Raw genomic sequence first — 27,377 nt, 5'->3', positions numbered from 1 at the left:
ATTTCCATTTCTGTTAACTTCTCTTTAGGTTTTATCATTCTAGTAGATAAACATAACACTTGAACTACTGCAACGTGTTATATAGCATGTTATATGTAGCCAGGAAAATACTTGAAGGGCTTTCATTTTTTGCGCAGATCATTTGTGTTCTCATGTTGTGCAGCTGGAACTGTCATTTACAAATTGGGTGAGATATTTCAAAGATCATAGTGAGATAGTTTAACATTATGAAGATAAAAATATGTAAATTAAGGGAAATCTCCTTTTCCCCTTCCGTAGCCATATCCCAGTCTTACTACTGACTATGTCCTTTTTTTCTGATCTTGAAATAGCTCTCAAAAGAAGTTGTTGGGTTGCTTTTTTAATAAGGAAAGATTTAACTTTGTTGTTAGCAATGACGTTTAGAAGTAGAAATGATCAATATTATGCATCACTGTTCAGTTAGGGATTTGTGCTTTATATTGATTTTTATTTTTTTTTATTCTTAGTGCCCTCAGGCTATGTTCATTTGAGTGAAAATGATACGTTAACTATATATATAGTTAGTTAGTCATATATAAATAGATTCAACAGTATTTTTAAAAACTACATCTGTAATCACTAAGAAACTGGTTCTTGGAAATATTTTAATACATAGGTTTTACCAAAACCTAACCTAAAAAGGTGAGAATTTCCAAAATATAAATATATTGTTTCTGTTAAGATTCTTTCTTTTGTGTTTATTTGCATGCTGGGCCTTTTTACAGTGCTCTGTTCTGCTTATAATATACTTCCTAATTCTGAAATATTCTTAACCAATTGCCTGATTTCTAGAATGTTAATAATTCTGCTGAGGTCAGTGGACTTCTCATATACTTAAACCAGAGTGTTTGTTTAAGCATGATCTTCAGGTGGAGCCAAAATTTTATTCTGAACAGTAACTGTCTTAAGTTATTTAACTGTAATTGATAACATAGGGCCCAAGCCTATCACCCTCTCCTAGATGAGGAATCTATTTTAATATTAGATAAGTACTTTCCTTGGGATTTCCAGAGGGGGGGCCGGGGCACATAACTTTTATGAATAGTAATTGAGGGCTCAGGCACCTAGGTTGTGTTCTCTTTTGGGCTGGTTTTCTTTCCAGCAGCCTACACATAGTCCTGTGCATTCTGATTGCATTATCCACACATTTGATAGTTTTATATGGAAGAGGGGGTTTTCCTATACATCAATGGCTGCTCCATGTGGTTGCACTTATTAGCAGCGAAACCCACCCCGTTATCAATTTACAAAGTGAATGCTCTTCTGCAAAATCCTAATGGTGAGAAAATGTTACTTGGAGGTACTAGAGCTGAATTTCCATGTGAAGTGAAATGAAGTCAAGTACGTGAATGTCAGCAAACTTGTTTATAGAGGCGGGCGGTAAAGCATACATTATTTAGAAGGTTGAGTCATGAGGCTGGTCGGGTCGGGTTTGTTGTGTTACATCTGGCATGTCAGTCAAAGCTGGGGCAGCTGCCGCCTGTCACTAGAGCTCTGGTGGGACATTGTCCATCCCTCAGCGGCAGCAGCCAGCAGCCCCCAGGAGTTTTATGAAGAGCGCTTTACCTGGGTGTATGCGCATTTTCAGTATTATCATCGCAACCACTTTTGGTGCTTTTTTTTGAGACCAACAGAAGATGGTTTCATAGAAGGTCTGGTATTTTTTTTAATATAGGCTCTTATTAGACAAAATATTTGAGGAGGAGTAGTGTTTTGTTCGTTTCTGGAAAAGAAAAATTTATATTTAATATTATAGACAATTTTGTGTCTGTTCTGGTATTTACTTTGTTTCAGACCACCTTAAACTACTTCAAAAAGTGATGTTAAAAGTTGAAATGCAGTCAATCAAAGCAAAATTCAGTAAATCCTGAGAACATCATCATCCACTAAATCCTTGCTAATTTTTAATTATTTTCTTCATATGTTGCCACATGAAAGATCTGTATGCACTAAGAAAAGTAATGTGAAAACTGTATCTATTACTATTAAGTGCAAATCTATGTGTTTGAACTAAGAGTACACTTATATCCATGCTTGCACTCGAATTCAGTAAAAAAGTGGAAGTTCTGACGGCAAGTTCTAACGGATGTCCTTTTGGTGAAATTAGTGGTCATTTTGGACTGAAGCTTTGCCCTTGCACTCAAAGATGAATCTGTGATTTACTGAAAGTTGGCTATTGCTTTAATTATGTTCCTTCAATTTAGACTTTCTCAAAAATAAATCTAAATTTGTATTTCAGGGCATAGCTTTTTATCCCTCGCCAACTGAAATCATGCCAGTTAGTTTCCTCAGGTAAAAAAACAAACAAACAAACAGAAAAACCAACAAACAAACAAACAAGCAACAAAACAAGAAAACCACACCACCACTGTGTCGCCTTCCAAAAATAATACTAGCCTTAGGTTTTGATAAAAGCACAGCATGTCTTTTTGATGGGGGAAATGAGGTTGAGTACCAGGGGCTTTAGCTTTCTTACTGAGTGGAATGTCTCCCCACACCTAGGGCATAAACCTGCTGGTCCACACTTCTTCTGTGGCTTGTAGTTCACACCTGTTGTGCAGTAGGATAAGGACAGGAGGGAGGGATATCTCTTGGGAATTTGGAATGAACGTTTATTTGGACTCTGGAAGACAGAGACAATAATTCTATCTGTCTGCTGTGGTGGAGAGCACACAAAAAACCGATCTGCCTCCCTCCAGCAAGAAGGGAGCTGATAAAGCAGGGTAGAAGAGTCTTATTCATGGTGAGGTGTGGAGCAGAGCAGCAGGACAGAAAACTGAAGTATCTACTGAGAAAAGGACAAATTACTTAGTACAATGTGGCTCAGCTTCTATGAGCTACATCATCATTTCCTTGGTTTATATCCATTAAAGACTTGCTTTGCATTTTTAAGTCTTTCAGTAAAAATAAGGGCGCTTATTCAGTGTTCAAAGACCATCGTGTAAGGCATCACTACCGATAGCAAAGAGTAGGGTCTGCACGTGAATTTTTGTCATCTCTTCTCTGCACTTCTCAGTGTATGTCCCAACACTGTTTAACTAAAAACCTCAGTAAATGTGGTTTTGTTGTTTTATTTTAAGAAAAGACATTACAGATCAAGATGTATTTATTTTAAAGTATTTTTCAGCCTTTTTAAATGCCAGGCCAAATGTGTCTCAATCTGCAATGTGTGTGTGTGTATGTGATGAAAGGGAAGGATAAGGGTGTTTGTGTTGTGTAACTACTTGGACTTGATAATTTCCTAATTTCTGGAAAAAACTAATTATTCTTAATCATGAAGTTCATAGACAAGAGTATGTAAAGTTTATTTTAGATTTGATTAAAGAATATTCATATTGATCTAGTATTTAAAATGCTCGTTGTTTTACAATTTTATTTCATTTTTATTTCATTTTAATTTGAATGAAAATGGCAATAAAAATGGCAGTATTACAGCACTCTCACTTATTTCTAGGGAACTTTCATGGTAAAAAACATCTTTCATTCATAGTCAGATTGGATTTTAGCATGAGATGAGATCATCGGTCTGAGAAGTAATTTACATTTTGAAATTTTCCTTCTAGTTTTGCAATCTGTTCCAGGAGATGCATTTATACAGATAGACTCTAGGTTTATGTGTATGTGTCTGATTGGTGATGAGTTGAGAAGGTACTCACTTGAGAAACTGTTAGCTGTTGATTTTTTTTATCAGAAGTTTTGTTCACTCGTCAATGCAAAAGTAATTAAAAATCATAAATATATCAAACGTTCAGTTCCCGCTAAAGGGTGTTACAAATCTACCTTTGTTTGAACTTCCCAGGTTTTTATCTTTCATTGGTGGAAACACAAATGAGATAGGAAAAGCAGATATGCAGCAAAAAGTAAATGCAGTCATTCAAAAGGAAGGGCTGGAAGGTACAGCCAAGAGGCTAAATACAACGGTGCACACACTGCAGCTGATCATTGATGGTCTGACTCAGCCTGAAGGCTTTGACATCCGAACAGGTAAACCTTTGTTTTGAAGGCTGTAATCTCAGTTTGGTTGTTCTACATAGCAGTTCTGAAGGAGCGCATTTTCTTCTAAAGTCAGTAGCAGGATTTCATGGACATGGAACTCCATTTCTTTTCTCAGGAAAGGTAAAAGCTATATCATTGTCAGATGTTTCTTTCCAGCTCAGTAGGTAAGGAGTGTGAATCCTGTCTTAAGTCATGGCATGTTCAGCCATAGGAAGGGGAGTTGTATGGCTGTTAACAAATGAAATAGTTTCAATATGTTGACTCTGTACTGATGAAATCTGTGCTGGCCCTCCACCATGGAGGGAAATGCTGAGACCAAGCTGAAACAGTAGTAATAAATGTCTGTGGAACAATAGTGCAGTAGTGCGTAGTTCTGTTCTGTTATTGCACCAGATCCTGGAGACAAGTGTAACTGGAGCACATGGCTCATGTGCTACCTTGGTTAAAACTTTGCAGTAGTGCTGAACAGTTTGAGGTGGAGGGGAAGAAAGAAGAGGTAAGCAGTGGAGTAAAACATCTGGAGATGCTGCTGTTTAATGAAACTTACAGCTGGATACTCTTACAACAGCAAGAGATAAAGGTAGGCAGCAAGGATGTAGGCTTGTAATAACAAATAATACACTTATGCTTTAAAATAAAGTAACTTTTCTGTCCCCCTTTTTTGGATTCATTAGTGGTTTCCTTGCAGATTTTATAAGTATTTCCCACTAATGATCTTGAAAATGTGTATTTTCTAGATCTCCATTTGTTTTGGTGGTTTCACATCTAAATTACACTAGGATGGGCTATTAACATATGAAGATATAAAAGCAAAAGAGAATCTTCAGTGGAAAGACAGTATTGCCTGCTTATAATCATGCCTTTGTGATTTTTAAGTTGTCAATGCAAAGCAGTTGTTGATCATACGATGTCATAGGAAGCAGTTGATTGTGTGATGTCATAGTGCAGATGAACAAGCAAGCCTAAGAACAGTGCATTGTTGACTTTTCTCTTTAGAATGCGATGAGACTGAGTATTCACCTTCTTGTATATAAATTGCTACCAGAATAAAGTTTTAGGTATAATTTGGTTAGCTCAAGTCAGTCACCTCAAGTCCCTTCTCTCTAGCTCCAAGAAAAATTAAGGAATCTTTCAGTCACTAGCTAATATACTACACACCTCTGATCCCCTGTGATAGTTTCAGAGTTCACTACACTTAATACTCCATTAATCGTAGTCTTTTAAAGTGATTCATAAAATACAAGAAATCAGTTGTTTATCACAGACGGGTCTTTATTCAAAAAATGTAATGAAGCAGTATTTGGGACCTTACAGCTACCTTGGGATGACTTCTTAATTAGAAACAATCAGCTGGAAACAGCCCTTAGAAAAAAATACAAGGTTTCTCTCCAGTGTCTTATTTTTGTTTCTTGTTTCTTGTTACAGATTTTGATAAACCTGACTTCAAGAGAAGCATAGTCTGCTTTGAAGACTTATGTGTTGGTGCTGTTCTGACTGGAAAAGTTGAAAACGCAACACCGTTTGGAGTTTTTGTTGATATTGGTGTGGGAAAAGCAGGTTTGATTCCAGTGCGAAACATAACAGAAGCAAAACTTTCTAAAGTGAAGCAGAGAAGAAGCCTGGGGTTAGGTCCTGGAGAAAGAGTGGAAGTTAAAGTGCTTAATGTTGATATTCCTCGACTGAGGATAACATTGGATCTTATTCGTGTTTTATGAGAATGTTTTTTTATGATTGAGCCTTTGTTTTAAAGGTTAAGTAATGTCAGCAAGGTTCTGGAGATTCAGGCATTTAATGAGTGCTGAAAATGAACAAATCTTGAAACCTTCAGCCTTGCTTCTTTTTTTTTTTTTTTTTTTTTTTAATCTAACAGTTTTGCCACATTTCTTGAATCCTTTCTGTTAATAATGGTTGAAACAACTTATTGGATTACCTCCAAGCAACCTTGTTTTGTCTGCAGAGCAAATGAAATTCCAGTGGACTTTCAGACAGATCTCTTATCTGTTCTGTCTGGGCAAGACTTGCTGTCTCAATCTTTAGTCAGTACTGCACAAGCAGATACATCTACTGGTCCCCTTCAAAAAACAGCCATTCAGTTTGCCTGTTTTATGCTTGGAAGTCTAAAAGAGGGTATGTAGTTGTAGAAAAAAAGTGATTGCTAAGTTAGTCAATGCTCACGTTGCTTTGAAAGTAGACTGAAAAAGAGCATCTGCTAATACTATTGATGGTCTGGAAATGTTCGCCTTTAGTTTATTTGAGGAACATTATTAGATCTGCTTACCTGTCTTATTATGGCTTGTTCAGTTATCGACTAACACACCTGAATGTACCTTGGGGTTTAAGGAACTTTTCTCAAGGGTGTCAAAAGACATTTATGTTGTTCTATACCTGTGCAAAATAAAAACATTTCTGGCCATCTTTTCTCAGTGTACTGGTTCTACAGTTGATTTAACAGTCCTAGCTCTCTTTCTTTCCAACGCGTGTTCCATGAGTAACACTTCACCTTAAGGATGCAGCTTGTGAGGATGCACTTGTCTGACCTTCTGGATGGTATGCGCTTTCCTGGGCTTTAATACTGAACTACAGCCCACGGCCTGATGTTGTTCCTGATTTAATAAAATAATTCTAGTCTGTCTTGGACTCCTTTAACTTGACATTAATTTTTTTTTTCCATCTTTGATATAATATATTTTTCTACCTATTTTGAGTGGAGAACAATTATACCACACTTGTCTTCACTCACTGTGCTTGTGAAGGCATGATTCTCCATAAAAATTTTGCTGTTCGTAGATGCTTGCAGAAGTTTTCTAGACTTCTGTTTTAATAAGAATGCTCATTGTTTCGGTGGTGTTTTTTCTGGTGTTTCAAAGGGTTTACCAATTTGGTCAAGTTTGCAAAGGCAATGGTATAGTGGCAGAAGAGCCTTCAGCCACAGCAGGTGTATGTGGCCTTTCCAGGGAATTTTTGGTGTATTAGACATTTATTCCTTTGAAATCATCAAACTTGCCTGAAAACTTGGCAGAAACTCCAGTCTTTTAACAGATGAGCACAGACAGCACCTATAGCAAAAGTCAAACATCTTTGACAAGGTTTCTAACTACAAATGTCCAAATAACTGTTGACACAGGGACTATATATTAGTTAGGAAAAGGCTGGCATCATTTAATCTCCCAGCTCTGTGCTTTAATTATAAAAATTAAAAGCCAGCTGTAGACAGTGTATTTTGGAGACTATGGAATAATTCAATGGATGGAAAAAAGGAGACAGATCTTACTAGCTTCACTGCATTTGTATACTGGAGAAAAAAAGACCATTTGCTATGGTGTGAAGGTCAGCACAGCATACAATCATGTTTCTCAGGCCTTTTGAAATTTTCCTGTAATATTTCTGCAGTAGATTTTGTAGGTTTTGTTGGTATGAAAATAGAAACTGTGATATCATGCTACTGTCCTTGAAAACACACAATGCAAAGCAAACAAGCTGAGATTTTTTTTTTCTTTTGTAAGTGATGCATTCATTGATAATGCTGATGTATTTTCTACTGTCTTGATAAATATAATTATCTAAGTTCTGCTGAGCTTTATAGGTGATCTCTACAGTATATAAGCACTTAGCAAATGAACTGAATTTTCTTGGCTTTCTCTAAGGAGGTAAACTTGATCTTCTGCTGAAGCTCATTACAATGGCTAAGATGAGTATTTTCTCTTTTTGTACTGTTTTGTTATGGAAATTCCTTTTTTTTTAATCTTTAAGATCATGAGGGCTGTAGCATCTTCTGCATATTTGTGTATATCCCTTGGATGATCATAAAAGTCTCTAAATGAAACACATCTCTTTGAGACTGTTTTTCTCACTGTTAATTCACAGGCGGTTTCTTGCTTACTCAGTGGACTGACCTAGTACTTATGAGCTAGTTTGGTTTCTCCTTAGCGAAACTCAGAAGCTTATTCTGTGGCATCACAGGGACTATTGGGAAATGTCATCTCTGCCTCTGGATTTTTTTAATCACACCAAAATGGCAAGTTTACAACTATTAATGTCTTAAATGTCTGCAGCTCTGCAAATATAATTGCATTATTTGTCAGCTAATTCAGTGTCTTAACTACTTCCCACAAAAATATTTTTACTTTGAAAGTTCTTGGGGTTTTTTGGGTTTTTTTTCTTTGCCAGAACACAGCCATTATAACAACCTGATGAGAGTCTAACAAGGCAAAATATGTGTTGGTATGAGCTTCTCAGTTTTTGTCAGATCTTTGGAGATTTTAAAATATTTTCTTCTTAATCAGTTTTCCTTTTGAACTCTTGCGGCTTTCAGATTTCTACTTCAAAACATCAAGACCGTTTTCTCTAATTCATCTGCCCATTTAGTTTCTGAACCAAGAAACAATTACTGGCTGGGTGCTTTTTCCCATTTGAGATGCTCTTCACGATGCAGTCTAATCTTTGGAACAAATTCTCTAGTGCTTAATGGTGATGCTTCCAAGATTTGAAATAAACAAACAAAACAAGAAAACCCTGCTTCATCCTGATCTTACTTAAATGCTTCAAAGTACAGTTTCTCAGGGGAAGAATTAAATACAAGTCTTTAAGTCTCACTGAAAATTTTACTTTTGCCTTAAGCTGTAGATTCCAAGGCATCTACTCATCATTCTACCTCCCCACAAGAGAATCCAGCCCATTGATCTTGGTTGACAATCTGCTTTTTTAGTCCCACCCTCATTCAAATAGTCTGGTATTTTGCAATCGCCTTCCTCCAATATGCAGACCCATAAGAAGAGCTTCTAAAGATTTCCTGTGCTTTAGGTGTTACACAAAGGAGAAGAATTCTTCTACCAAACAAGATGGCACTTGTATGCCTGGCTGTAGTAATGCAAATCAAGAGTTTAAAAGAAACCATTTGTTTTGGGTTTATTCCTGCCTCAGGCAGCTCTAGACAGCATATATCAATTTTCCAGAAACTTGTCAACCTCAGGAATGATTTAGTATGCTGTTAAACATAATAAAATCAATAGGAAAACAAATAGAATTTCCATGAGGAGCAGACGGTTGGAGAAGCTTGTCCATATGGCATATAGACATGCTGGAATTTGGGGCTTTGTGGGGTACTTGTGTTAGAAAAAATTGCATACTGAGCAGAGGTAATGCATAATTCAGGAGAACAAATAATCTAACAGCTTTGTGGTAGTTCCTCTTGAACTTGGTGTCTGTATTTATTTAACAACAAATACACTTAGAAACTCTATGCCTGGAAGCTACAAACCAAACATGAATCATATTTGCCTGATTTCAGAGCTTTACATAAGGAGCCTCACCTGCTCTGAAGTGAGTGCCGAGTTCTTGGTTCAGCCTGGATAGCACCTTTGCTTTTCTAGCCTTCCTGAGGGTGATTTATGTAGCTACTTGGCTTTGCTTAAGGACATCCAAATTCAAGACTATCAATACTTTTAGAAAGTGGGGGAAGTCAGCTGGTTATGCTGGTCCGTGTTACTCTGTCCCTGTTGTTCAAGGTTTCCTAAGGAGCTGTGAAGGAGTTGGTGTCTCTGGGCATACGTAAAAGCTAGGCAAGTCAGTAATTCCCTGCCTGCCCATTAGAGACCTTCTAAAGGTTTGAGAGCACTGTGGTTTACTGGTCCCAACTGTTCTTCACCTTCCTCACAGGTTTGCAGAAGCTGTAAGTGTTTAGAAGTGTTTCATCTTGAGAAATGCTTGTGAATCGGTATTCCATAAATCTTCAGAAGTAACTGATATGTCTGCATTTCTTACAGCAAACCTCAGTGACTAGTTTTTGGAGAACTGTGGCCTGTGACCAGGACATCAGTTGAACCTCTAAAATGGTCCCATCAGTGGATATTACAACTGTATGCTGGCTACGGGTACCTCCTGCCAGGAGGCTATTGAAGAGTGCTGCTTATTCAGAGGTGTCTCTAGGAGCCAACCGGTTGCTTCCATCTAATCCATGTTGGAACTTTGGTTGGCTATTTTTCCAGATGGACATGAGTGACAGATCAACCTGTTCTCTCAAAGCTTTTTGGCAATTTGTAGAGACCTAGAATTGAATAGCAAATCATATATTGCATCACAGATTTTAATACAGCTTCTGCAACTTGGAGATCAAGTCAAAATTCTTCAGTCTGGGAGGGACCAATTCTGGAGTATTGCTTCTATGTGAGCTTGTACAACAGGGCTTGCTGCTGTTAATCAGTCTGCTGGTTTTTGTGCTGTTCCTATAGCTGTTAGGTCTCCCCTGGGCATGTTCTAGCTGCATCAAAAATCCTAAAAGATTCTCCGCTCTTTGGAAGCGCAAAAGGACTGGTGGCCATGCCCAGAGGAGGATGACCCTCATGCCACTGAGAATGTTAGACCTCCCCAAAAGCTCAGGCTAAAGAACTCAAATCTCATCTCACATGTTCTCTGTCCCTGAGTAGCAACTAACAAGCTTTTGAAATTGGCCTGCTTACTCCATGTTTCACTGGTTAGAGCTTTTACCTTATTCAGCGGCTTCTAGAACAGAAGAGGAATAAGGCATGCTCAACACAGCAGTCCAATTAATATTATTAGAAACTTCTGTTTGGTTTGTCTCCCTCCCTTGTTCTTCCCCACAAGGAGCAATGTAACAGGAACACTTAGTAAACTGAGGAGCCACATGATTTCTTTAGGTTTATTAAATCTGGTTGAGTTCAGGCTTTTACTTGTGGAGAGGTTGTTTGTCTTCAACAAGTAATCAAGAGACCACCACCATAGAAAAGTTAATCAAAGTATTATTTTCTCCTTATCTTACAGATCTATTTTTCCTACCACCCTTGTATGTTGCTAAATGAGAAGTGTTCTCAGTATGCAATCAGCTAAGCTGGAGTTTTGCATTCTTCTATCTCTTCATCAGTCATGTTCCTAGTAAAGACTATGCCCTTATTTGTGGTCAAGCAGTGAATTTTTTTGTGTGTGACTCACAGTGAGGTATGTGGAAATAATGTCATGGGAAGCACTATTATGCTTGGGTCATTTACAAAGACTGAATAGAACTGAAATCTTAGGAAAGTATTTTCACCTCAGAATTAAATGTGTGGAATAGCTTGGCAGAGAGCAGAAACTGCTACATACCAGAGGCTGTTTGTTGGCACTGTGACTGCTTTTTTTTGGGTGATGAGGAGAGGGTGGGGCAGGAAGGGGGCAATGGAAGGAAATGGAGGGATTTGGGGAAGAACATCCTGGACATGTAAATGGTCTTGTGGGAATGAAGTTAAGATGATGAAATGCAAATGGTAGTAATGTAGTGGTAATGGAATCTGAGCCTAGTTATCTCTGACTCCCTGCGCCTCACATGAAGGTAAAAAAAAGTGTAAAAATTTGCTATAGCTAAAGGAAATTGCATATCTCCTTTAACACAGCACAGTGCATAGTGCAACTAAAGAGTAGTATGGAACCATTTGGCTTCAAGTGGAAGAAATAGAAAGTATGTGCTGTTAATTGATTCGCTTCTCATTTCCCAGTGTTGCAGTTTCTAACTAGTTTATTACAAGTAGATCAATCCTTGCTCATCAGCGTTTCTGGCTGAGAGAGTGCAGCTGTCATGTGTAGCATACGTGTTGTCCATTGACACGGCGAAGTAGGAGAGCTCTGACACCATGGGCACTTTCAGCCACCAGGATTTTACTCACTTATACCTAGTGGGAAGAGTCCTTGGAAAACTCATTTGTCATAGCTTTCTTTGATCCCTTGAAATCAGCATGCTGCTATCTTCAGTGCATGGGAATAGATGCAGAGCCAATCAGAAGCTGAAAATAGCAGAAAATCCAGCTATTTGCATACTGGGTAAAATTTTTTTCTAAGAGCACACAGCATCAGTGATTTAAGATCTGCACTGGTGATTAACTTTTTTATGTAAGCACACGCTTGTTAGCCTCTAAAGAAATCAAATCTTTGCTTACCTGAAAGACCATCTCTCCTGGTGCGCTCCATGGCTGAGATAGTTATTCAGTTTTAAATTTGAGCGTGCTCTCAAGGTGTTGTCTCTTATGGACTGTCTGGTTTAGAATTGGTCCAAAATAGCCCGAGTGTCTTAATCTTCAGTATGTTTTATGAGGCCTTGTGTTTTCTGGAACACACGGTGAGCAATAATCTAAAAGCTGAAAGAAGCATCTTCTGACGTTTGTTGTTAACAGACTTAGTTCAGTGTGTGTGATGATAATGTGAGCACTGTTCATGGATGGGAAGGGCAGGTGGTGAAGCTTATAAAATGAATAAAAACCTTCAAAACTACATAAAATGTCTGCCTGGCAGTAGGAAAGACAGTTTCTGTTACAGTCTGTTTCCCACGTTTCAGAGTATTAAGCTTCTCGCTTGGATCAAGTTGCAGTTGTGTTTCTTGGAGGACCAATGTCACTTTGTGTGCCTCCCATTGCTTGCAGGCTTTGCTGGACCAGTGACAATCTGGCCCTTTTTAGATACCAGCAAAACAACGATTAAAAAATCCATTCTTTAGGAGTGGACCTTCAGCTCATCTCCAAACCCAAGACTGCCCACAGTCAAAACCCTTTGAAACAGTTCTGCTCCTTTTCCAGTTGCGAGAGGAGTGGCTTCCTCGAGTCTTCTCTTGTCTTTGTTGAACAGAATATTGCTGGTTTATCATTATTTCTCTATGCCAGTAGGGTTTTTTTCTTCACCCCCCCCCCCGGCTAATGCTCTGCAGTGAGTTACTCATAGGTAAACCCGAGCACTGCAGAGCTTTATTTTCAAATGTAAGTACAATTTCATTATTTCAGCATGTGTTCTATGTCCTTTAAATGTAACTTGTATCTGGGTTTGTTGTGAGAAATACTAGAATACTTGCCTTATAATCAGGGTGACAGTTACGGCGTTAACTGATTTGGTGGTTATCAGATCACAACCATGTGGGAAGGCGTAACTCTGTACAGACTGTCTGTCTCTGTTCAAGGAGAACTTCTTGATATTGTATGATCTTTAAATGTGGGAAAAGATAATAAAAGATTGGTTGTTAAACTGACAAATCAGGCACCTGAAAACAGGAAAGGGTTTAAGGGTATCCTTGTCAGTGCTGATCCTCTGCACTAAGCAGGGCATGGACTCCACAGGAGAAGTGTTGTCTGGGACAAGGCAATGCTGTAGTGCATATCTATAGCATAACTATAAGAGGCCAAGCATAAATATAGATGGTATTTTTTAGCCTCTGAGTGCTTGACTTTGTAGCATGAAGGAAGGTCTTTTTCTAGAAATGTTACAAGGTCTCTTCCTGGCTTGTTTTTAAACAAGAGACTAAAAACTGGTTAGGAGAAGGCAGGATAGCCGTCCTGAGTCCAGTTTCCATCGGGTTCGATCTCGTTCCATCACAGGCATCGCATCGCAGGATCCCTTTTCATAAGCTTATCGAATCCCTTTTTAAAGCCATTTGGCAATGTTACCCAACAGAAGCTAGTGATTGTATTCTGTGTGTAAAACAGAAATAAATGGGGGAGACCCCAGCCAAGCTTAAACCCACTGTCAGTGAACTGGGATTTCATTTGTGTCTGAACAGGAGTGTGACTGTTCAGATGGGATTTGCATGAAGGTGGCGTGTTTCGGCACAGGCGAAGCTGTGTTCCAGTAGTATCAGCTTCCTTGTCAAATCCACAGAAGCTAACGATGTGGGCTGTAAAAGTAGTGTTAATTACAACATTAACGTTGTAAGCATTTCGAACTGAAGCTTTGCCGGTCATAATAAAATGAAGGACACTGGCCTTGGAGGGAGACTTCAGCTTTGCATTGCTTGTAAGCAGTTAACAGCATTCCAGGAGCTCTTCTATATCTTGATGACTATAAAAAAGTACAATTGTAGCTGGAAAATGCATATCAAATATACTCATTGCAGAACAAAAATGTATGTATGTATGACATCTTTGTTCCATTACTCTGTTTGTAAACTATGTTCATAGAGAAATCCGTTTTGTATGTTTCTGGCTAATTGCTGGCAAGACAGACATAAATATGTTTAGGAACGGACATGCAATAAATGAACTATCCAGAGTTTTTAAAAAATATGTTTTGATGTTTTTAAAAATAGGATAGTTTTGATCAGCAGATCTTCACTCTGCAGATCAGCAGATCAATACACCAAGAAACGCTTGTACACATTTCATTTGGTTGAGGGTGCAGGTTCATAGTTTTCTACTGGTGCAGAAAACAGAGACAAGGTTTGGGGTTTTATTTTCCTAGAACTGTTTACAGGAATTATTTATTTAAAGAGCTAATTAAATGAAGCTGCACCTTAGCAACATCTGCTCCACACTCTCTGGGTGATTTTTCTGAATTTTTCTTTTATCCTTTCAGTGGCTTTAGCACTTGGAAAATTCTGATGTTGCATACTTCTCCTAATAGCATCCTAAGGGAGCAAAGCACATCTCACCAGAAAAAATGAAAAAGGGGGGAAAAAGAGGCAAGAGGCACAAGTGTACTGTATTATTTAAGTGTGTGCGGTGTTCATACTATCCTGCAGAAACACCTTTGTTACGTTTTCATTCAAACTCAGCTAAACAGTACTTCACTAAAACAAGTCTTGAAGGAGCTTATACTAAATGGAATAGGAAAATTCTAGTAAGTAAAATGTTATCAATGGAAGAGAGATTGACTGTTCATCATGCCTGGTATATATTGCTTTGTCTAACAATTCGCCCCAGCAGGCTTACAATTGTGCTCTCTCCGAAGACCCTCCCAGCTGCAGGACCTGATTGACGGAATCTGTGGGCAGATGCACTTGCCAGACTCCAATAAAGACGGGGCCTTGGGAAAATCTAAGGCAATTATTGACGGGCAGCAATCCACTAATCAGACAATTTCAAAATTAATCCCACAGTCCCTTACTGTATTAGCTTTCCTCCTTGTTTGTATTTATACAGCAAATTCATGACTTCAGTGAATACTCTCCCTTCCAGCCCAATTATGTCTCTCTGAGGGTATTAAATTAAAAACAGAAGAAATATTGAAAGTGGCTTGCAATTAGTTTCTTTAAAAGGTGGTATGGCACTTGCAGACTGGGGTTCTTAATATGATGCTTGATAATAAAAGTAAACAGGATTTTTTTTTCATCATGAAAGCAAGGCAAGTATTCCTAATATGCCTTGTTATAAAGCAGCCTATATATAATGAGAGAAAAAAGTGATTCGATTTTGGAGTTTAATTATATTTTCATAAAATTCTTCTAGAGTAACTGACAAGTCCACAGTGTCTCCAAATAACATAAATAGATTTTGGTTTGTGCATTTTGATTTATCTTTCCCTTGTTTTATTTTGATTACTTTATAATACAAAATTGCATTGCATTTGATTGTAACCTGCCTTTTAAATGAAGACTGATGTAAACAGAACATTTCTTTTCACATCTTCATGGTGTAAGTGTTTAAATGTGAGTCACCGCCTAGAGTCCTTGGTCATTTACAGCATATCTCATTCTTTTAACATTTGGAATTCTGTATTGAGTTCCTTCAGTGGCTGAAGACCCATTGTTGCATATCCCAACCTGAATGTACAATTTCCTTTTTTATTACCAAAAAATGGGTAACCAATAAGAGACATCACTGTAAAGGCATCGTGTTGCATCTTTGCACTACAGATGGTCATTGGATTGGGTAATAAGAGCACTGTGCACTTCTACTGCTTCCCACATGTGGTAGGAAGCATACAATATTAGTTTTTGTTTGTTACTGATCAATTTGCTTTCAAGTACAGAGGAATGGGGGGGAAAAAAATGAAGAGCCAATCCACTTGAAAGTCAGCAGGTAAACTCAGCATACATGTGGGTTGGAGAGTAGATGGTGCAGTGCTAAATGTAAAAAGTGTAGAAAAGATTTGCAAGTTGAGAAATATGTGAGGCAGAGATTTGAGTGGAAAGGTTGAGGCTCAAACCCTTTCTGGGTAACTTTGGTGGGTTCAGCCAATTTCTTTTGTATCTCAAGATTTCCATCAGTATGCCACTTTGAATGGATGCTGTGAGGATGAAAAAAAAAAAAAGATGAAAGTTTTAATTGGGTTTTATCAAAAGTATAGAATTGGTATAATTTCCCAGTAAAAAGGATAAATAATACTGTAAGTGACAGCAGAACTGATTAACTCTGATCTTTTTAGTAAATGTACATGCAGCTGATGAAAATATAGTTACAAACATGCAGTCTCATCTTCTACTTTCAACAAAAAGATTGGATGAACAGTATCTGTTTGGGGCTTTTGCAGTCCATCACAAGTTTGGATTCATTCACAGGCAAGGAGGACATATGAGGCAAATAATACCCTAAGTAAACTGTTTTCTGAGTACTCGAATGATTTCTCTATCTTTCCAGAGTCCTGCATGGAAAAGGGCTGAGCTAGCACACTGGCATGGTTGGATACATTTGCATAAGAAGATGAGGCTCAAGAGACACCAGGGTAAAAGTTTCTGTGCTTCCTCCAGTGTCTAACAACGTGCCTGCAATGACGCCAGGCTGCCTTTCCTAGTGCAAGCAAAACCCAGGATGGAGCTACTGGTAGGCCTTGTTTTATATTACTTTTATTTGATTTATTGCAGAAGTTGTTAACACCCCATAGTTCTTTGAATAAAATAAAACAAGAAAACCTATAAGACTCAGCAACAACATAAGCCAGGGAGCCTTTCATCTTTGTTATGAACTAATTCAGCTGTTGATTACCTAGGGATTAACACCTCCATATGTAACAAAAGATGCATTCTGTGAGTGGGAAGCTCCGTAAGGTAGCAGCCTATGCAATTGGGCCTATTTCAGTCTACCTGAGAGGGACAGAGCATGACAGGTGGGAAGCTACCAAACAAAAAAGCTTATCTAGCTTTCCACCCATCCTCCTGAAGACGTCTTTTTAAACCTATCACTTCATCAAATAGATTTCACATTAAATGCTAAAAAACGTGCTTTAGAAATCACAGTGCTTGTTAAGATGATGAATTAGTCACAGCTTGATGATGTTGGTGGAGCTCTGCTCTTTAGCAAGGGGCTGAGCTTGGAGGTTTCAGAGCCTGAAATCCTTTCCTGTAACTAAATAATATTTTAGTAGATGGGAGCAGCTCTTCAGTCCACATGTGCCTAGAGGGATCATCCTTGGACATGGGTACAGCTCAATTTCCCTGCTGACACTGCAGTTCAGCCAACTGATCGTGCTGCTGTTTGTGGGCATTTCTTTGTCTTCACTTTATAAGTGCAGGTGGATTCAGACCCCTGGCTTTACATATGCCCCCAGCTGGTGACAGCTTTCGGCTGTGGTTGACCTGGGTTAAGTTAGAGCTGATGACCTAAAAGTAAAAGTTGGTGTTACCAAAGCCTGAAGCTATTTGTTGCCATTTAGTGGTTGCTGTTTCTAAAGCAACAGCAATTAGCTTTGTGTGGCACAATAAACAAAAATAGAAAGTGCGTTCATATGGATAATGTAAAGATTAAAGCTCTTGCACTCTCAGCTGCACACTGAATAGCTCGCGTTTTTATATGCTTTTAAATAGGAGAGCTGTGTAACATGACCCTCTAGTTGAAAGGATGCAGAATCGCTATACTCCCATCTGGATTATTACATTCAATTTAGGCCACATGAACTCCTGTGCTGAAGGTGTACATCTAAGAAAATGGTTGTGGATTGAGCGTGACTTGCATAAAAGAGCAAGTTGCACCTATTTGCTCTTGAACAGCATCTGCTTTTAGTTAAAATCACAGTTGGCTTGCAAGCCAGCCATGGGGGCCCCATCTTCTTTTCTGTATCACCCCACATTCACATGCTTAATATACTAGTAATTTTATTATGGAGCTGTGGTCAAGACTCTGTGGCTAAGGTTGCAACCAGGTTCTTTTATAAGCTCTGTTTCTTGTCTGCCCCACTAGAGCTTTCACTAGGAAAATTGACTTGAAAATTGGCAACATTCACTCTGCACTTCATATCCATATATTTACATTCTCAGGCATGTTTAATTGTCATGCTCCCTGCTTTACTACTCTTTCAACTTTAATGTTAATTACCAGGCTTCTCTTAAAATTAAGCCTGTCTTGGTGTCTTTTAATTATAATAAAGCCCTAGGCAGTTGTGTTCCTATGACCACTGCATAGTACACAGTTCTTGGTTGTGGCCCTCCGTTGCCTTGGTATGGCTTATTTGTAGACTGGAAGCTCTTTGACTTTTTGCTGAATTTGTTTGAGCACGCTGAGGGTCCCAGTCTGCAACTCAAAACTCTTCTATTACTGCAGATTCAATTGATGAATTGCAAACAATTCATAGGTACACCCTGGCTCCAGTTGAGGCTGATGGCAGGATTTCCACTACCATCAACAGGAATGGGGTGCAGCTGTGGCTCTCATTTTGTAAATGGCCATGGGTGCTAACTTACCCTACCATCTAAGCTAAACCAGTGATGTTTTCCAAGCATTGTTTCCTTATCATTGTAAAAATTGAAATCACTGTTTTTGACAAAATACTGAAAGTCTGCACACTTGCATGTAGGGAGTAGGTGTGTAGCAGAGTTGATCACTTTTGATCGGCAAAGTCTGTCTTGAAAATTATGCTGAATTTGAAGAAGTGTAATGCAAGCAGTTCCTTTTTTCTTTTTATTTATTATTTAATTTTCTCACTGTTTTTTAAATGCAAAATCCAGCCTTGGAGGACTTTTCTCTCCAGAGCTAAGTAATGGTAGAGGATTTGCAAGCAGCCAGTTGACTTTGGCACCTGAATCTGTGTTCCAAAGTGAATTAAAGCAAGGTGGTAAAGTCTCAATTTAAAATGCAATACCTTTTGTTATTCCATAGGAGGAGAACATTTTTCCTATTCAGTCTGGTCCAGTTTCATGCAATTTCTGAATAGTTATTCCTGACTATGTGTAGGAAAGCTGTCAAGAATCCTATATCCAAAAGTGACTTAACAGCATCCAGATCTCTAAATAATTGACATTTTCACACTCGGCATCCTTGGTGTATGATTCATTATTTAAAATGAACCAGGATCTTTTAAGTCTTCTACATTTTTCTCCGAAGTTTTACTTAGGTTCTATAAATACATGGGCTCTGCGGTCAGAGAGGTTTAAAATTGATGAAAGCCGAAATTATCTATAAGAAACAAGTCCTCTGATATTTTCAAAAGAGATTTGATGAAGGTCAAAAATTGAAAAACAAAGGGAAACAGAAGAAAGTCTGCTGCTAGAAGAGGGAGTACCTATTTAAAAAATGGACTACAGAGGGTGATGGTAAGGGCAGGCAAGTCTAAAAGGAAGCATGGAGTGTAGAATGGGAGATGTTTTCAGGCAAAGGCAGAATGGATAGATGTGAATACTCTTGGGAATGTTATTTGGTCTGTAATATGTTATTTTGAAAAAAGTAGTATTTTTTAAAGTATGCAGATTTTTTTGCCTCTTCCACTGAACTGTTTGATGTATTCAATATCTCTTTTGTGCAAATTTCTCAGACTTGTGCAATGCATTAATTATTATTAATATTAAATACTTGCCTTTAAAGTATAAATTCACATCCACTTGGGGAAAACCTTGTCCATTCTTCTAACAGAAAGGATACAGTTCTACAGTATGATAAATAAGCTGTGTCTGAGAAGTCTGTGCAAAGCTGATCATCGCAAAAATGCAGCGCTGAATCTGCCAGTAGTATCCATCCAAAGAAGGATCTGTCTTACAGATGTATGGCACTATGCATGTTCAGAGGAATGTATTGCAGACCTGAGACCACAGAAACTGTAACTTCTAGCTTTAAACGGGTCATGGTTTTGTTAGTGACAAACCACACACTTGCCAGAGAAATTTAGGAAGTGCCGGGGCTGTAGTGGTGACTGGATGATTCCAGGATTCTCTCTTGTTCAAGAAGCACTTAGAGGAGTACATAGAAATTGGCCATTCCTACTTAAGTGAGTACAGCTAAATGTCAAAACTCTCTGGAAATTCCTTTTTCAGACCTGGTATAGTTTTCTGCTCTGATCTCTGAGTGGTAATATGAAGTAACACTGTATTACTGCTAGCCTATTGATTGAGCTGGTATATTCCTTGTCAAATTGTGCTTTGTTTTATTGAGTGTAGGAAGTCTTAACATGTTCTTTGACAGCAAAACCGTCTGCAAACCAAGACTCTGGGATATCTTTATTGTGTACCTACCAGAGAGAGTTGCCACTAGTCTATACTCTGCAGAGAGGTTTTGAGATAGACAAATCTCTTTAAAGATCAAGCTTTTTAGGAGGCTGCACAGTAAAATCTGCCTTGTTGGCTTATTTGTGTGTATTGCAGTTGTAAACTTAGTGATGCATATATTAAAATTCACGTAACTTAGTATGACACTGTTTACTAACTTCATGCAATATATATCAGTTTAAAAAATCACACACATTATGTGTAAATGCTAATAAAATGAAATCCCTTAGCAGTCAAAGGAATTAGCCTGTATATGAGTGAAATACCAAGGCAGGTCTTGTTGTTTTTATGAAACTGTGAATAATATAAGTATCCAATTGATAAAATTTTATTAAAGCTGACAGCCCTTAAGTGATCAAAGTGGTAAATATTGAAATGAAGTTTCAACAATGCTGCAGTACCAAGGGAGGCCTAAGGCAGTAATAAGGATTAAACAATGATTTAATGTTGTTCCTTGGAGGTAGGGATTGTTGTTTTAATGGAGAGCAAAAGCTCACTTCCTTCTAAATAATTAAACTGTGATTTGAGAAATTGATCTAAGGTAGTTGTAGTGGTTTGTTAAGTCCGAGAGAGATAAATGAAGGCAAAGTGTCCTGGGGCAAGGGGAAGTCAGGGGAGAGTAGTGAAGAGATAGTTTTGTGGGATAGATTCATGACAAGTGTCCCTTGGGAAGGGGGAAGCTGGCAATGAGCATATTTTATCTTTTATTTGTAATGTAAACAGACTTGTGCTGCCTGAGGCTGGGTAATAGCTAATGAGCAGGGGCTTTCCATGGGGTGCAGATTTTATTAGCACAGCTTATAAAAAACAGAGCTAAATTAAAAATGTGGTGTCTTCTAGATAATCCGATAATCAGTGATGCTACAGGGAGCACCTCCACCTAAGCAGAGCGAGTGTATTAGCATATGCATGTAAAATTTCCAAACAATTTGTTCAGCAGTTTTTGTGAGCTGAATGGCTTTCCTATCTTTGTAACAGAAGGCAGATTTCACATAATAGAGCTGAGTATTTTGGGCTGTCTTAGGAATGCAGGAATGAAGGAATTTTGTAATGTGTTTCAAATCTGTCATTTGTGTATAAGCAGTGGGAGACTTGGCCAGAGAATTTCTCATCGTATATGCCTCTTGGGTGATTGTTACAAATGAGATGACAGCTAGGATGGTGGTAGAGATGGGATATAAGTGGAAAAAGAGAGAGAGAAAACTCTACCTAATTAGATAATTGCTTAAGGTAATTTCCTTGGGGCTAATGTGATACACAGTCCTGAATAGTTCTAGACAACTGGCACAGGGCTTCCAAAATTGGGGGGGATGGTTTCCAAGTAACCACCCCTGTCAGTCTATGCACATAAGGCAGTTTAGAGACACAATTAAACTGAGTTAACGTCCAAGAAAACTCTAAAATTCCCTCTACTTACTGGAAGAGACTGTCTGTGCTTAATCCATGCCTTCAGGTGTAGCTACAAATGGGCAGGGTACATGTTGTTTGTTTGGAATAATGTTGTATTTGGGCTGTAGCACACGAAAGGAGGAAAAAGCTGAAACAACAAAAAACCCTGAGAATACACACCGCTGCTCAACAAAGTCTCATTAACTACCACTGCTAATGCGTCCATTTCTCCCTGCACTGAAGGCAAAGCTCAGAAGGCAAATTGAATGCAGAGCATGAATGGCAAAAGTTTTCTAGAACTTCATTTTTATGGTATCTGTAGCTTCCATTAATAAGAGAAAAGGATATTCCAACAACGTGTGGCTATCAGGAACTTTGGGACTTAATGAGTAAGGTCCACTGAAACAGGAAAAATGAACAGAAATGTCCCTGTATATCTCACTGCAGGCTGTATGGCCTGGGGCTAGTAGTGTTAAGGTTACGGAGTCAGAAACATGTCTTTGACCCACCTGCTCCTATCTGTGCAATAAAATGAAAAAAAGGAAGGCAAACCGTGCAAGCAGGTAAGTGTGTGTAAAATTATTTGCTGGTTTGATTTTTCCAAGCAGACTGTTTTGTGTTGTTCTATTTTAGATACACTTTACTGTAATTAAAGGAAAACCTCAGGACCACCCAGTGTACAATCAACCTTATTGTTCCCTACTCCTCAGGCCAGCAGAGAGAAGACATTGTACAATGATCAGACAAACATTGTTATTATTTACTTACGGTTTTCAGAAGTGCTAGGCAGGTTGCAAGTTCTAGTCCACATCGTTTCTTATAGTGCACCCCTTGATGCCCTGAAGGGTGCACTCCACCTGTTTGGGTTTGGGTGTTCTCCAGCTGTTCGGTCTGACAGTTGAAATCCATCATGTCTCTGCACTCATCTTCTATCAGAAGGAATGAAAGGTGTCTAGGATATTATGTTTTGCTATATTCATTTGTGAGATTGGATTTGGTTTTGCATGTGTACATCTTGCTTTTTATTTCTATGGGAGAACACAAGGCGAAAGAAACGTCTTGCACTTGGAACCAGAATATGGTAGAACTAGGTCTTAAGAATAGATTTATCCCTCAAATGGGAGTTCATTTCATGGGCCCAGTCATGTCCCTGAGAAGATTTCTGTCTCCTGAAGAGGCAAGCTCTGCTTTATGGAGAGCTCCATTATGTGAGAGAAGTGATACACACCTGAGGTTTTTAGGAAACCCTTTGAGGACATGAACTGGGAATTCTGAACACAAGTTCTGTGGAAAACCATGGCAGGGAGCTGAGACGGGGCTGAAATGAGCTTATGGTGGCTCATGTTAGTGAGGAGATGGTATCACAGCATCACTGAGGTTGGAAGGTACCTATCACTGGAGATTGTCTAGTCCAGTCTCCCTGCTCAGAGAAGTGACATGTTCAGGGCCATGTGTTTTAGTACTTGACATCAGTTGGAGTTTCCAAAGGTCTGACTACTTCCTATGTAGGTATGTCACATGGCTCTAGTCCGTACGTCAGGGAAGGATGTTGTAGTTAAATGGAAGTTATCATCTGCCAGGATAGAGTATCAAGGTAATGATTAGAAGCATTACTTGTTTGCTATTAAAATCAGCTAATATCCTTGTGAGACACCAGAGTATTTCTAAGACATGAAACTAAACAAAATAAAATACTTTAAAATTATTTCTTCTGCCCCAAAAATGTGCTTCTGCCACCAGGTATTCACCCATGATCACCATGATATACCCAAGTCCTAGGTATTGGGTCTTGTCAATAGTAATGAGTGGTAATACTGGTTGGATAATAACTACAACACTGTAGGTAATCTTGATCTCACTGGCGTGTGCTTGTCTTGTAAGTTCAGCTGTTTCAGAACACGAAGAATTGGTCAAAATGAAAAAAAAGCAGCATTTTACCATTGAAAAATTATACTCTGATCCTCTAGAGAGCCAATCTCTCCATCTGTTTCAGCAGACTGTGCTGTGGTTGTATTTGGAAGTGTGCCCTAGGTGAGACTCAAAATATCTGCTCTGTGGAGACCAATATTTTACATTTGATCTTCTGTAAGTATACAAACCAAATTCGTGGACAAGCACAGCATTTCACAGTGTTTATTCAGGGAGACTAATGCTCTACTTTAGATCATCAGGTGATGCACATCACTAATAGGAACATAAATAATAGCTGATTATCTACTGACTAGGGTGTCACCAGATAGTTCCATTCCTGCCTTTGCCCTATGCTTCCTGAAGAACTATCATGCAAATCATTCGTCTTTCTAGGCTTCCATTTGTCATATCTGCAATGGTAGTAAGAGAAGTTCATTTCTTAGTACTTTTCTAAGCTGACTAATTTGTTTAGACTATCATCTCTTCAGAGCAGCAAGTGCCCTGTTCTGTCCATCTGAAATGAAGCTGAAATAAGAGCTTGAAAATTAACATGAAGAGCTTTGTCACTGTTGGCTTAAAACACATTTTTGCCATGGTCAGGTTTCTTACAACAGCTTTTTTTGTGGCAAACTTTGTTATGTTTTGACTTAAATATAACAAAATCTTCAACATGATGAAATGGCAAAAAATGTCACAGTTCATCATGCTACAAAGTATAAACAATCATCAAACAGGTGAAAAATACATTAAAGAAGAATAAAACTTCAAACAGGTTTTAAGTAGTTCACTTTTATGTTTTAATAGCTCTTTAGGAGCCTGTAAATAGAAAGTCAATTGGATTTCAGACTTGTTTCCATAGTTATATTACACACAGGGAGTATTCAATAAAACAAATCTTTTATTTAGTTCCTGACAGGTAATTAAAATGTGCCTCTGCATTTTCTTGTCTGTTACAGTAGGAACTAATATCAAAGATTTCTAGGGTTTACAAGTATTCACAAATATGTTGCAACTTAACTTTATCTTTTGGGCTGCAAACCTGGTGCTAACTGGAAGTCTTTAGTTAGTGGAAAGTTTGAATTCTGTTTGGCATTCTAAGCCTAACATTTCTTTTTTCCTACAAAGACTTACTCTCAGCTTCAAAGATCCCGAGTCCCATTTACACATTTTTCAAAGTAATAAACTCTGGAGAAAGCCAAATATGTAGAAAAACAGCAACTAGCAACAGATCACATTTAGAAAAAAGAAAAGAAAGATACTGTGTCAACATTGCTAAAAATATTGGAGGGGAAAGATGTTCTGGAGGGTTAAAGAAGTATGAAATTATTTGAATTCTTAGTTGTCAATGAAATTGTTTTTGTTTCAAGCATCTGATATTTTCCTAGATACTATTCCACAAAGGACCATTCAGTGCTGTGGTCTCATGACTATATATATTTTTAGCAGTTTTAGGAGACAGCACCTATGAATGTCAAATAAAAGGCAGAGGGGGCCAGCAGGGCCAGGGCAGTGACCGTCCCCGTGCTCGGCCCTGGTGAGGCCGCACCTCGCACCCTGGGCTGGGTTTGGGCCCCTCACTGCAGGGGGGACGCTGAGGGGCTGGAGCGTGTCCGGAGCCGGGCAGGGGCTGGGGACGGGGCTGGAGCACCAGGCTCACGGGGGGCAGCTGAGGGAACTGGGGGTGTTTAGTCTGGAGAAAAGGGGGCTCAGGGGGACATTATCGCTCTCTACAACTATCTGAAAGGAAGTTGTAGTGAGGCGGCTGTTGGTCTTTTCTACCATATAAAAAGTGACAGGACAAGAGGAAATGGCCTCCAGTTTTTCAAAGACGTGTAGATGTGGCACTTAGGGACATGATTTAGTGGCAGACTTGGCAGTGCTGGGTTAACAGTTGGACTCAATGATCTGGAACGTCTTTTCCAACCTAAACGATTCTATGATTCTCTTTATTGCTGACATGCTACCTGGATCAGTCTGGCTAAATCAGAAACTTTCAGTCTTGGTGTTTTTATAGGATTGTGTGTGATGGCACCATGGGGTAGGATTTCACAGCTGGGGATCATATAAAGAATAATCGCCTTTTATCAGCCTTTTAAGCAGCCTTACATTTTTCTTCTGGTTATCATTGTAGTCTCTTGCCCTTAATATGTTTTAGTACCCACTACAGGATATGGTGACCAGTAGACTTATCAGGATTATAATTAACTATATCAAAATCAGAATGCCTAAAAATGGCTTATTTTTACAGGAAACTGTGCTCTGTACTACTGCTCGTGTATCTTCCAGATACATGGAGGACGATCGCTTTGGGAAGGGCTTTATGAGTTAAACTGATTAAGAACAGGTTTATGATAAGTAAGATTAGTCACAGTTTTGCATTTGGTGACTTCTCTCTGTGATGAATTTCCAACACCTGCCTTGTCATTTTGGCTACGATTGCCTGACTGTCGATAATCAACTGCCTTGTTCTTTGGGTAGGGCGAAGCATTCTCCCTGTGTTTAGCTAAAACTGTTGTAATTTTTCTTTGATCAGGCGTGCTTAAGGCAATATATCATTTTTCAGGTGTGCTGGGTGAATCTTTGCATTAGCAGCATTTGTCACAGACCATGCTATATTCCACGGTTCTGGACCAGCTCCATACTACTGGGAGCTCGTTGGTGGGCATGGAGGTGAAAGGCTGGGGTACCAGCATCATAAGAGGTGCTCCTGGACAAAACAGTCAGGAGCTATGGAGCTTCCCAACCCAATATGAGAAGGCCATATGAAGAGACTGTTACCTTCCAGATGGCCATGTCTAAACGAAGGCAGCAGTGTCCAAAGGGAAGGATATCAGCTTCTCAAAGATCGCCAGCTTGGGCTGTTGACTATCACAGGGCTGTTGACTATCACAGGCCTGTTGACTATCACAGGCCTGTTGACTATCACAGGTCTGTTGAGTAACGTGACTAGTTATGGCTATTATTTTACACACAAATGCATCTCTGCCCCTTGCTGAGGCTTGACATTAGGCAATAGGCTTATGTTTTAAAACACAGTATTAAAATATCATAGCTGTAGTACTAACTTGTACAATTTCTGGTATAACTCCCCCACTCTCACTTCTTTTATGTTAGAGTTTGAAGAACAGTTGCAATCTTTATTGTCCTTTAAAAAAGAGCTTGGAGAAATTATTATAGAAGTGGTGTAATCTCAACAGAATGATAAGATTTGCAGTATTGCTGATGGGCTTAGTTAGGCCAATAAAATTCTAGAAAAAAGCCTAAGTTGCAGGAATTTTCAGGGATTTATGAGTTCTTGGCACAATTGGGAGTAACTGTTTCCATGAATGGCTGTTCTATCAAAAAGAAAAATTAGAGTTATGTAGCACAAGATGTTTGCTATGGTGGAAAAAGTCCTCATTTCTGGATTACTCTTGGCTCTATCTATTGTCAGAGCTAATCACGCTGGGCAGTTCATCTGTTCATTACTGTACTATTGTATTTACAGCATGCATAAATACAGTTCTTTTCATATTAAGCCTGATAGCCATTTTAAACCTGTCTTTTATCTATTGCTCTTACATTTCTAACCCACTTATTGCATTTGCAGATACTGCAACAAATTTATGTGTTTTATAAACCTAACAGAATGCCTTGTGTACTGATTGATGGAAAATCAGTTGTTCAGTTGCCAGGCAATGATTGATTTTCCAACACAGCTGCTCCAGCTGTGCTACAGATGCTATTTTTTCTCAGATATCATAGATGGTGTTGTAAGCTATTGAATATGATCCTTAATTGTAAAGATCTCTGAGAAATCAGTCATTTAAGCTGTTAATGACCATTTGGTCACCATCTTCAGCTGTGCTTTGTGTTTTTACCTAGTAAGCTTGCAATTAGCAGTGCCACTTGGAGGCTGCTTCAGTGTATT

The 27,377-nt window shown here is 38.7% G+C and overlaps 1 protein-coding gene across 4 annotated transcripts in view; it reads left to right on the top strand.

The window, feature by feature from the left end:
• The window catches only part of SRBD1 (S1 RNA binding domain 1), a 128,462-nt gene extending 122,027 nt beyond the window's left edge, over positions 1-6,435 (top strand). For all 4 annotated transcript variants that reach the window (XM_056357356.1, XM_056357355.1, XM_056357352.1 and 1 more), the window contains 2 exons: positions 3,821-4,005; positions 5,443-6,435. In XM_056357356.1, the coding sequence (XP_056213331.1) occupies positions 3,821-4,005; positions 5,443-5,732 (475 nt within the window). In that variant the 3' untranslated portion in view covers positions 5,733-6,435. The remainder of the gene's footprint in view (positions 1-3,820; positions 4,006-5,442) is intronic.
• The last annotated feature ends 20,942 nt before the right edge of the window (positions 6,436-27,377 follow it).

Source organism: Falco biarmicus, chromosome 12 (genome assembly GCF_023638135.1).
Source record: "Falco biarmicus isolate bFalBia1 chromosome 12, bFalBia1.pri, whole genome shotgun sequence".
In the NCBI taxonomy this organism is placed as follows: Eukaryota; Metazoa; Chordata; class Aves; order Falconiformes; family Falconidae; genus Falco; species Falco biarmicus.
Note: the sequence above shows the minus strand (reverse complement) of the source record. Positions and strands in the feature narration are given on the sequence as shown.